A 12,623-nucleotide genomic window follows, 5' to 3' on the forward strand; every position below is an offset into this window, starting at 1 on the left:
ATTTTAAAGTTTATTTTGTCTGATAAGTGTATTGCAATGCCTGCTTTCCTGTTTTTTCCATTGGCATGAAATGATTTTTCCCGTCTCCTCACTTTCAATCTATGTGTGTCCTTTGCCCTAAGGTGAGTCTCTTGTAGATAGCACACTGTAGGCTCTTGCTTTTTTTTTTTTTTCTCTTGCTGCCTTTAGTGTCTTTTATCTTTAAATTTGCCATTTTTTACTATAATATGTCTTTGTTTGGGCCTGTTTGGATTCAGCTTGTTAGGGGCTTTCTGTGCCTCCTGTATTTTGATATGAGTTTCCTTTAGATTTTGAAGGTTTTCAGCCATAATTTTTTCAAATATATTTTCAATCCCCTTTTCTTTTTCTTCTCATTATGGAATTCCTATTATGCATAGATTGGTCCACTTTATATTATCCCATAGAACTCTTACGTTGCTTTCATGTTTTTTCATTTGGTTTTCTATCTGCTGTCCGGTGATTTCCATTATTCTATCTTCCAAGTCACTAATTCATTCCTCTGCATTATTCATTCTGCTCTTTAGCACCTTTAGCTCAGTTTGCATCTCTGCAAATGAATTTTGTATTTCTTTTTGCTCCTCCTTATATTTTTTAGTTCCTTTCTAAAGTAATCTGCATTACTATTTATATCTCCTCTTAATTCCTTCCTATGCACCCTTAATTCCTTCAGTATTTTCACTATCTCCCTTTTGAACTCAGTGTCTATTAGACTGTAGAGTTCTGCTTCATTGTTTGCTGCTCCAAGTGAATTCTCCTGTTCTTTTAACTGGGAATGGTTCCTGAGCTTCTTAATTTCAATTATTTTTTTCTTTTTCTGTGAGTTTAGGGAAACCAACTACTATGGTCTTAGAGGGCTATTTCTATGCAAGAGCACCCCTTTGTACTTTGTGTGTGGTTACTATTTATTTTCGGCATGGGAATTTGGTTATTTGCTGTCTCTTTCTTCGATGTGAGCAGGCTGTTATCCCCCAAGTATGTTTTTAGGGAGAAGGAGGCAATGGGCAGGGCTAGTAGTCAGTGCTTGGTTGCTGAGCTCTTAACAGTAGCAAGGAACTGCAGGAAGGTGGTGCAGCCTATTCCTAGCTGCAGGGCCTTGGGAAGTGGTAATGAGCCTCAGGCAGATTTAGACGGTGCCCAGAGCATTTGGCAGTTACAGTGGCAGGATGTGTGAGTTCCCAAGGGATTGAGAGCAACAATAGGTGGTGTTTGGCCATAATGCCCTCCTCTGTGGTTCCTTCTGAGGTGATTGGGGCCACAAGTGGTGCCCGTTCACAGACCCCTATGGCAGCAGGCCACGACCACCTCTGGAGTCAGAGATAACTACAGTGGTTTGCCCCTGCAAACTGTAGACCATGCATGACCCACCATGTCATGCTTAGCCCATGCAGGAGGTGCTGCACAGGCTGCTCCTAGTTGCAGGGTCCTGGGAAGTGATAGTGATCAGGAATGAGTGGGTGCTGCCTGAGCTTTGGCAGGGGCAGCAGGGCAGATGTGTTTCCAGGGAGCGAGAGCAAAAACAGGTGTTGCTTGATTGCAGTGCCCTCTTTTTTTGCTGACCTCTGAGGTGACTGGGGACACAGGTGGAGCCTGGCAGACTACTAGTGGTGGTGGGCCATGCCTCCCTCTGGTTTCTGAGATGAGTGATGTGGTTTGTCCCGGCCACCTGTAGATCAAGCAAGAGGTGCCACATTGCACTTAACCCCCATTGCCCTTACCCACACAAGAGGTGCCCAGCCACCTACAGCCTGAACAAGAGGTACCCAGTCTCCTGTAGCCTGACCAAGTGGCCTCTTGCCACTGTAGCCTGCACCAGAGGCACCTCACCCTCTGAGACTCTGCGTGTGCACAGGGAAAGAGATTTCCATGGTGGTCTGCCCCTCTTCCTCTTGCCCTCCCCAACAATGGTGCCTTGCTTCTCTTGTGGGCCCAGACCTCCTCCCAGGTTCCCTAGGTTATGGTGTTCCTCTCCCCAGCCCATGACATACGGCTCCCTAGCCCTTCAGGCTCTCTACACAGCAAACTCTAGACCTCTCCCTGGAAATGACCTCTGGAGCCTGAGTCTCAGCACTCAGCCCCCACCCGAGTGTCTCAGGCAGTGGTGTCCAGGCCGGTGGTGCAGATTTTCTGTGCAGCTCACTGTGCTTTGCCCTCCACAGTCCAGCTGCTGTGCTTTTCTCAGTGACTTTGAGGTCCCTCCATCTTTGCTGATCTTCCTGTTGGTTAGGTGGCTTCCCAGGGTGTGGCTTCCTGTTCTCTTTAACTGCTCCCTCTCAGGAGTGCTAGTCTTGTCTTGATTCCTTTTTGCTCTCACTCTATTTTTTTCCCCCTTTTGCTCTATCCAGTTATTTGGAGGGTCTCTTGCCCCTTTTGGGGGTTTATGGTCTTCTGCCTGGTTCAGTAGATGTGCTGTGCAAATCGTTCTACATGTAAAAGTTTTTTTTTTTCTTTGATGTGTTTGTGGGAGAAGGTCTTACTCCTCTGCCATCTTGATCCTTCTTCAGAATTCTTATTTAACCAATGTTTAAAAAGGCATCTATCAAAGCCAATTTTTAAAGCAACTATATAAATCTAGGGGTTATTTGAAAAAGAACAATAAACTTAAATTTACCAAGAGAGTGCTGACGTTGGAAAAAGTGACTTTTAATATAAAGGTCCAAGTGTTTATCAAAAGGTGATAGATTTTTCTTTGGAATGCAGAAAGCAAGATTACTAACTATTCTTCCCATGAACACACACAAAATGATCAACTGTTAAGGTCACCTGACTGTATCATGAGGTAATATAAATGAAGAACTGGAAATAAAACCCAACCTATGCCTTTATTAATAAATGCAACTCCTAATACAAGGTCTCTGACCTACCTGTCTATTCATCTTATATCTAGAAAAGTTTTTTTTGAGAAGTAATTCATATACTACAAAATTCACTCTTGAAAAGTATACAATTCAGTGGTTTTTAGTGTATTCAAAGACTTCTGCAAACATCACCACTATCTAACTTCAGAACATTTTTTGTCACCCCAAAAGAAAGCCCATTCTCAGTTACTCCCCATTCTCCCCTCTTCTCCAGTCCTGGCAACTACTAATATTCATGTTATCTCTACAGATTTATGGATCATGGACACTTTCAAAAAATGGAATAACACCATATGCAGCCTTTGTGGCTGGATTTCCTCATTTCAGTATAATGCTTTCAAGTTTCAGTCATACTGTAGCATTCCTTTTTATTGATGAATATGAATATACCCCATTTTGTTTATCTAGTCATCAGTTGATGGACACCTGGATTGTTTATACTTCCTGGAAAAATTTTTTGCGGATAATTTTTTTATTTTAATAGAGACCCAGTTATCTAGTCCTTGTTTGAAGCTTGTGCTTTTAGTATAAGGTCCATTAAACCTTATTTTTCCCTTTCACCCCCTCCTCAGGTAAAATAACTATAGGGCTTTAGAGTGTATGAATATTCAACATTAAAAGACATTTGAAAATAAACTTCAAATAAGATCTCCAAACATTCCTGTCTATCCCAGTGTGTGTCTGATCTCAGAACAGATTTCTAAATGACTGATACATAATTGTACTTCATTTCTTTCTCTTTTAGCTAGGAAAAGGGTTAGAAGAGCCCCCAGTTAAAAAACACACCTCCATGCACTGTTTCTGCACACACAGGGAGGGATAAGAAAAAAAATATATTTCCCATAGTTTGTGTATAAGATCTAGTTAATTTTGGATTTGTAAAGTTTGGCATTAAACTACTTAAGAATTGCAACTGGCCTATTTTGAATATCAAAATATGAGACAAGATTTCTAGACCTAAATTTTCCAGAAGAATGATAGTAGTAACTAAAATTTGTCCTACTGCTATGACAATATGGTCTCCAGCCTCTACCTTTTCAGCCCCTCTGCTTTTTTTCTTGTAAGTGGCTGTGGTTTTGTATATTAGGAAAGGCAGTGAATTAATAAAAAGACATTTGGAATTAGGTCCCAAGAAAATGGTCCCTTCTTCATGCCCTACTGTGCACAAGGCAATCTTGGCTTTTATATTTTGCTTCTCAAAGTACTAAAAAAGGCAAAACATTTAAGAACTCAGCTAAATATCTTTGCTTCTAACATTCTTTTAAATTATCCATCGCTATCACCAGCACAACTATACTGAATTTGGGTCCTGACATGTTTAAAAGAGCACTAGCTTTGGACTCACAAGAGCAGAGTCTCAATCCTGACCAGCTACATATCAGTTTTGTGTTCTTGGTCATGTTCTTACCTTTTCTGGGATCCATATTACCTATAAAACATCTCATCTGTAAAACAGGAATGATAGATTCACAGAGTTGCTAAGAGAACTAATTTAGGCAACAGAGGTAGATTTCCTGGAACACGATAAGCTCCGAATCAATGTGAGCTCCTCTGAATTGAAAGTAATACATAAACCCCACTAGATTTAGACTAAAGAGCTATGTAGTCCAATATAGTAGCTACCAGAAATAAGTGACCAATAGTTATTTGAAATTAACTGGACTTTAAAATTCAGTTTTCAATAGCATCTATCTATATACATGTACACACATATATACACATACATACATAAATATATAGCAGCATATATATATGCATGACAGCACCATATTTATTGCCTTCATTTACTGGGCAATGATGCACTAGAAGTGATAGAATTTCACAAGATCCAGAAGTCCAGAATTTTTGCCACTATATAAATTTAGCAGAGAAACTTTATCTCACTGTGTTACTATTTCCCCAAATATAAAGTGGAACAATGCTTTTACAGCAAGGTGGTAGAGATGTGGTATACTGAAATAACTTTTTTCTTTGTTTTCTTATCCTCTTCTCAGGGCTCCAAGATTAAATTATGCACAACACAGTCTCTAGCAAGGACCACTCTGATGACTCAATAGGTACAGGTCTTTGGGAGTTCCATATTCATAGCCATAACTTGATATTATTCCAACACACCTGTAAGTAGTTAAGAACAGCATATGTCAAAAGCGCACCAAGCTATCTGCAGGCAGTTCTTGTGGTGATGTAAAGACACAAATTAACTTAATTGAATAGTTTTTCATTGGAAAATGGCCTTTTGTAGGCTAGTAAATTCTCATAGGATTTAAAATACAAAGGTCAAAGATCCTATTTCCTTCTTATACATTTGTTTCACTTTAATGCCTAAATCTGCTTTTCTTAGGTTTGGAAACAATGATCTGTTGTTGTCATTCTGGGGATAATACTGCATTTTTTTTATTTATATAGAGAAGGGTTTAGCTAATTTTCTGTGAAGGGCCAAAGAGCAAATATTCTTTGAATATAAAATTTCTATCACAACTACTTAACTCTGCTGTTGTAGCAAGAAAGCAACCATACACAGCATGTAAATAAATAGCATGGTTGTGTACCAGTAAAATTTTATTTACTAATGGTATCTCAGGCCTTAACTTGCCAACTCCAAATCTAGAAGGATCTGTAAGAACATGTTCTTCCATGCTCAAATTCAGATTGTTTTCTTTTTAATCACTATTATATGATTTTCATTTATTTTAATTATTTGAACATATACTATATCCTGCAAATGATCAGACTTTAAATGTTTAATTTAGAAATGTCAAATCATAACTTTTTGCCCCATTTTCATTAAGACCATGAATAAAAGACAATATAATTCTTTATGATGATGACAGTTCCCCCCCGCCCCCCGCACTGCAGACAGAAAATTGAGAGGGATGGGGGACATAGCATATAAATTGTAAAAGAACAAATTAAAAGTGATTCACAGATCTATTCAGGTCATTAAATGCTTCCTGGCTATTTTACTAATTCATGAGTTGAATTACAACTTAAATAGAAAACCAAAATTAAGCTAAGTGTTTCAATGCTATTAGTTCTTATGTGGACATTACTGTTTAAGACAAATAACATAAGGTCAAAAATTTAGACGACTCAAGCAGCATCTATACAAAAAACCTGGTAACTTATATGCATGGGTAAGAACAGACTCCATAGGATTGGTGAAAAGTTAATAGAATAAAATCATTAAGTTTCAGGGTTGTAAGAATCCTTATGCAGTAATTTGTTCAACCTTATTGCTTTATGGCTGAAGAATGTGATCGTTACCTCTTATTTTTCCTTTCTACAAAACACTGATTCTTCTTGCCAGATCTCCAATTTTCTTATGGAATTATCCCACCCTTCCCTAATCTCAGTTCTGAGGTCTGGGTGAGGGTGGTCTTGTCCTCAGGCCAATAAGTGGGTATTTAACTCAGATTGCACTCATCAGAGCCCTATAAACTCCTGGCCAGAAGGAATAGGTTCCTGATCTAAAACTGGTCATCTCTATTCTGGGATGTTTCTTGAGCTACAGGGAGAAAAGCAACCTTACTCCCTTTCTCCCTTCCTTTTCTCTTTCTCACCCCTTGCCCTACTCTTTCTCTTTTAGGGATGCTAAGCTTGAGAATATGTACCTGGGAAGGACAGCAGCCATTCTGCTACCATGAGGAAATGGCCTGCAAGAGAATAAAATCAACACAGAGACAAGCTGGCCTGAGATGCAGCATCCAAGTTCTGAGGCTCTGGATTTAGCCTTAACTATAACCCAAAATAGTCTTCTGTCTTTTATAATTACAATAACAAAATAATACCCCTCTTTTTTCTTAAGCTTGAGCTGGGTTCCTGCCACTACAAAGGAGTCTACACAAATTTAAGAGGTTATTCAGCTTAAAGAAGTGAATGTTGTGGGATGGTTAGGAATCCTCTAAGTCTAGTGCTTGTTTTAGAGATTGACACAGAAGATAAGCAAGTCTATTAAAATCTTGTGTATAAAGCAGTTTGGGTAAAAAGTGTGTACTATTCTTTAAGCTGTGTGAACATAAGCCTTTACATAGGGTAAAAAATTCAAACATGTAGCTTTTGTCTGACAAACTACATGTTACTTCTTTTATAATATTAGCTAGTTATTAAGCTATCAAAACCTAAAACACACCTAAATATTTTTTGTTCATTGTATGACAATTAAGAAAGGACATAAGAATGATGTATCAAATGAGTTCCTTCTCTTTGGCAAATATAAAATAATGACTTTTTAAACTTTTGTCTAGATATGAAATTTATGAAACAATGAACAACTGTAAAATTTATGAACAATGTAAAAACTGGTGAGAAAAAAAACAACAAAAAAGTTTGGTTTATAACGTATTTGTACATTGAGAGGAAAACTGTTAATGTTGGCACTTGGGCCTCATTATATGGGGAGAGTTTATGCCTGTATATGTCATTTACATTATGTAAACTGGGGTCACATTTTAACATATTAGACTTACCTGGGCTTCTGGTAGTATATGATTTTTATTCTTTCATTAAATAATCTCCTAATAGGTGTGGTTGCTGATGAAGTTGAGTAGAACTGGAATAATCCTGGGACAACCCAGATTTTCTAATCTTAGAGATATGCATAATTCATAAAGGCTAGACTTTTAGTAAAGGAAACACTGCTTGAGGAATAAAATTGACTAAACTGAGAAATAGATCTTAGAGTTTACAAAACAGAGGACTTTATTTGAATTTGTGTACAGATCAAAATTTATCAAAATTTAGACAAAAATCTAATTCACATTCTTTCTCACCACAAGAATGGACATTATGCAAAAAAGCCACATTCTCTCAATAACATTTTCTCAGGTGGTAGATTATAGTGGGTACGAGGAGGGGAGGGAAGACAGTGACACAGCATAATCTGATCTTCGATGCTGTCTCATCTTGAAATGACTGAATCAGTGATTTCCATAAGAATTCACAGTCTTCAGTTTTGATGTAAAAAGAGAACCTTCTACTCCAAAATCACAAAAAAGGCTTCTGGCTTTATTTTTAGTGTGAGTTAAACAGTATATTTAATATTAAGGCAAATGGGAGGACACATATATAGGATATTAATGCAGATTTTCCATTGTAAAATACATTTTGTAATATTCACAGATTTTCCAAACATGTTAGAATTAGAAATTGTAAAAACTGTTGCAGTTTATAACAGCTGTTTGTTTGAATGTCTTAGTTGTACCTTTTTCACGGTTAATCTGCTAAATGTAATCTTGTCTGAGTTTTTTTAATAGCCTGTGACTTTTTTTTTTTTAATTAACACAGGATGAAACATTCACCAAATTTACTGTAAATGAACCAGAGCCTGATCTCAAATGCTGTATATACCCACAATGTCTGGCCATATGGACAGTTCTCCAAAGTTGGCAAAACAATGCCTACTGAGCTGGCTCACCAGGACAGAAAAGTATGAGAACCCAGGGCATTATATTATAAGGGAAATCAGATTATTTAGGCTGTCTAGATATCTTATTCAAGAAAAAACCGATTTAAGATTTTTTTAATACAGTGCTTCTTGCTCTTCCCTTCTCCTGTTTTTTTTTTTCTTTTTTTTTTTCCCCCTCATTGGGATAACCATTTCTTTCACAGTGATGAGAGAACAATCCCTTCTTATGGGAAAACTTCTTCCTCCGAGGGATCAGGACAAAGGCATCACTTCTTAGTCACGCTGGCCACAGCCTTCTTGGCTGCATCCTCCAGGTCGACAGCCGAAGTAATGGGGAGTCCGCTGTTAGTGAGAATGTTCTGGGCTTCGTGGACATTGGTTCCTGGAAGGGGGTGGGGGGATGATGTACAGTCACTGAAATGGAATTGGAGCTGGTGCCCTGGGAAGTTTGGTACAACCTGAAGTCAGAGGATGTCTGGGTCACATGGACACAATTTAGTTACAACTCAGTTGAGCTTTTTATGAACCAGATCTGACTATTTAGATATATCCAGATGATGAATTTATTTTCTTCCTCTTTTTACCTCAAGTCCTTGGTATTATAAAGATACTGCCTACATTTTCTCTGGCTTAAAGAAAAAAATGGAAATAATGAGGTTCTTAGGAGACTGTGAACAAAGAAAGGTTACTAACCACTTGTTCAACTAGTTTCAAAGATAAGGAAAATCTTCTGAAATGGACTTATCCCTTGATTGAATAGTCTGAATATGGAATCTAAAGAAAAAGCCTTGTGCAAAAAGAGGAAGAGAATGGTAAATCAGGGCAAGGGGATGGTGTGGAACACGGGCAGGAACACATGAGGGTGCTCAGGACTAATCCATCTGGGGCTTTCCACCGGGAAGTAACTTAAATATAGGTTATAGTCAGCGTTACTGACAAGAAAGATTACATGGCAAGATCTCTATCAAGTGATGATCCAGCTAGAAAAAAAAAGATGAAAGGATAGGGCTTGCAAGAAACTAATGGACATTTTTTTACTGATAAAACCTGAAGTTTCTGCTGATAATCCAAACTTAAGTGGATTTAATGTAGTTTTGGCTCATGCTAGAAGTCATTTGTCTTAAAAAAGTTCTCGAAACAAAGGTCCCAGTCATGACCTACTCCGAAATCTAAAGTTCAGAGGATTTGTCCACCTAAGGAAGCCACTGCTCTGGAGACAATGGTAGATATAACAAAAGGGGCAGATGCTCTGAACATGGGCATTGTAGCCTCCGATGACAACCCTTGGCCCTTTTACGTGGGTCTGTAGCATTTGCCAGCCAAGTTACCCCAGAAATGCATGCTTTGGTGACTATTTAACATGCAAAACACTTTTCTGTTTTTTTCTTTCAGTGTGAACAAGCCCCCAGGAGAAATGTGATAAAATTTAAGTGTCTAATGAAATATCTCATCCTATATCATCTCCTGTGCTTTTATCTAGTTAGCAAGACAGAGCCTGTTTATAAACAAAGACCTTGAAATATAGGCCTCAGAAGACCTCAAAGTATAAATAAAAAGGAGGCGCTTGGTCAGCATGTTTCATACAAAAAGGTGAAGGCCGAGTTCAGGAGGAATAGGTGAGTGAGAAGGTGATCCAGCACTGATTCTCAGGGAGCCTGAGTGCACCAAAGCAGTGGGAAGGGAAGCCCGGGCACTGTGTCCTTGGCTCCAGGCTTACTCACGGCTGCTTTACACAGGAATAGGAAGTGTGGCCTCTAGGGCAAGCAGGAACCCTGCAGCTGGGGTTGGGGCGGCAGGGTGGGTCACGGGACTTCTGGCCAATAAAGTATGAGCAGAGATGAAACACATACCCATAAAAATCTCCACTGTGGAGTTCCCGTCGTGGCTCAGTGGTTAAAGAATCTGACTAGGAACCATGAGGTTGCAGGTTTGATCCCTGGCCTTGCTCAGTGGGTTAAGGATCTGGCGTTGCTGTGAGCTGTGGGGTAGGTTGCAGGTGTGGCTTGGATCCTGCGTTGCTGTGGCTCTGATGTAGGCCGGTGGCTACAGCTCCAATTTGACCCCTAGCCTGGGAACCTCCATATGCCGTGGAAGCAGCCCAAGAAATGGTAAAAAGACAAAACAAAACAAAACAAAACAAAACAAAACAAAACAAAAATCTCCACTGTGATTCCCCATATTCTCTTCCTCCGTTTTCTCCGTCTGCCTTCCAGAATGTTGCCAGCCAGGACAACTGTGGAAGGCACCTTTATTCACATGGCAATGACTCCTTCAGCATGGATGCTTTAGAAACCATGGAGCAGAGCACCCCACTCAGCTCACTTATCCTCTTAGACCTTATACAAATGAGGTATTACATAACAATGTATTATGTTGCTTCTGACATTTCAGCATACGTCTGTTGTTACAGGAGCAAGCATTGCTATAACATTCTACTTTGTAAGTGTAGTAGGCAGCTTCTGAAATGGCTCTCAAATGATCGATCCCCACTTTCTGGTGTTCATGCCCCTTAAGTGTGGGCTGGAGCCAGTGACCTGTCTCTACTGAATAAGAGTATTACAAAGTGATGGAATCTCACTTCTGAAACTAAGCCTGTGACTTCTGTCTTGTTCCCTTTGATTTTGTTTGTTTACTCTGATGAAGCCAACTGCCATGATGTGGTTTACGGGCTTCCCTAGGCAGAAGCTCATGAGGGAAAGAACTCTGGGCAGCCTCCAGCCAAAAGCCAAAGAGGCCTTTAGTCCAACCATGCATGAGGAACTGCATCCTGCCAACAAGCAGATGAGTGTGCCTGGAGGCAACCCTGCCCCAGGCAGACTGTGTGACAGGACCCCAGCCCTGGCCCACGCTGTGACTGCATTTGCAACAGATCTTGACGCAGAGGACCCAGCTAGACCAACCCTGGATTCCCCACAACAGAAACTGTGAGATGACCTGTGTTCCTTGTGTTAAGTGGCTAAATTCTGTGGCAATTTGTATCACAGTGGTATTTAACTAATGCAGACCTGAAGATTTATTATTTCATTAAGAACAACCCAAGTGTGCATTCATTTCGTAAAATTTCAGCTAAGGTCCCAGAGGCTGAAAAGTAGGACAGAGGATCAGAATGTGGCAGGTGTTGAGTACTGGGTTAAGGAATTCCCACATTGATCTGTAGGCAGCACTTTCACAGAATGAGGACGTGGAGTGAATCGAAGTTCTGACAGATACAGACGCAGATAGGTCTTTGGACTAGAAGGTCAATCAAAGTTAAATACGGAAATTTTTATTTCCTTCAACAGAGACATGGACTGGAGCTCTCTCCCCACCTGTCTGCCAGACTGTCAGGGAAGAAATCTATACTAACATACACGAGACTCTCCTCTTTCTTCCCTTCTCAACACACAGCTCCCAAGGCCCCCACGCATCACCTCAAGAGGCAGACACATCTGCCTGGACATTCCTCACCTTCTATCTTAATCTACTTTTCCTTGATAAGATTCCTCCTGTGGGTACAGATCTCACCCATGCCTGTCAAGTACTCTCTAACTGGAGTGATAGAGGGATTAGCTGTGCTAGTAACAGGAATAGTAGTAATAATAAAAGCAACAATAGCAGCTATCACTTAGCACATGTTCTAAATATATTCTCTCCTTTGTTCCTCAGTAGCAGCCCTGAGAAAGCTACTATTATTATTTTCCTTTTACAGATGAGAGGACTGAGGCACAGAGAAGTTAGAGGCTAACATCTAGTGAATGTGGTCAGTAATAGCTAGGAAGTAGGGGAATGAGCATTCAACTTGATCTTTCACTGGTTTGAATAATTTCCAAAACCAATGCTTGAAACATTCATTCTGAACCTTGAATAACTTCTTCTTATGATTTTGTAAATATATGTCATCATTAAAGCCCTTCCATATTATTTAATTACTTATTTATTTATTTTTTGTCTTTTTTTAGGGCCATATCTCCAGCATATCAAGGTTTCCAGGCTAGGGGTCGAATCTGAGCTGTAGCCACGGGTCTCTACTACAGCCACAGCAACTTGGGATCTGAGCTGTGTCTGCGACCTGCACCACAGTGCATGGCAACACCGGATCCTTAACCCACTGAGCCAGGCCAGGGATCGAACCTGTGTCCTCCTGGATACTAGTCGGATTAATTTCCGATGAGCCACAACAGGAACTCCGCACATTACTTTATTTGACTCTTAAAATGACCTTGTGAGTTCAGTGTTTACAAGCCAGTTTTTTGTTTTGTTCTGTTTTGTTTTGTTTTGTTTTAAAGCCAAGAGCACCAAGGCTTAGTGACTGGCAGGATCTGACTGTCAGAACCCTTTGACTTTCTGGCTCTATTCTGATTTCC

General features: G+C 39.8%; 1 protein-coding gene across 1 annotated transcript in view; it reads right to left on the reverse strand.

The window, feature by feature from the left end:
- Positions 1–7,550: 7,550 nt before the first annotated feature.
- The window catches only part of SUCLG2 (succinate-CoA ligase GDP-forming subunit beta), a 262,823-nt gene continuing 257,750 nt past the window's right edge, over positions 7,551–12,623 (reverse strand). Inside the window, exon 11 of the mRNA XM_047778950.1 lies at positions 7,551–8,662. Coding sequence (XP_047634906.1) covers positions 8,547–8,662 — 116 coding nt within the window. The 3' untranslated portion in view covers positions 7,551–8,546. The remainder of the gene's footprint in view (positions 8,663–12,623) is intronic.

The sequence above is a fragment of the Phacochoerus africanus genome, chromosome 1 (genome assembly GCF_016906955.1).
Source record: "Phacochoerus africanus isolate WHEZ1 chromosome 1, ROS_Pafr_v1, whole genome shotgun sequence".
NCBI classification, from domain to species: Eukaryota; Metazoa; Chordata; class Mammalia; order Artiodactyla; family Suidae; genus Phacochoerus; species Phacochoerus africanus.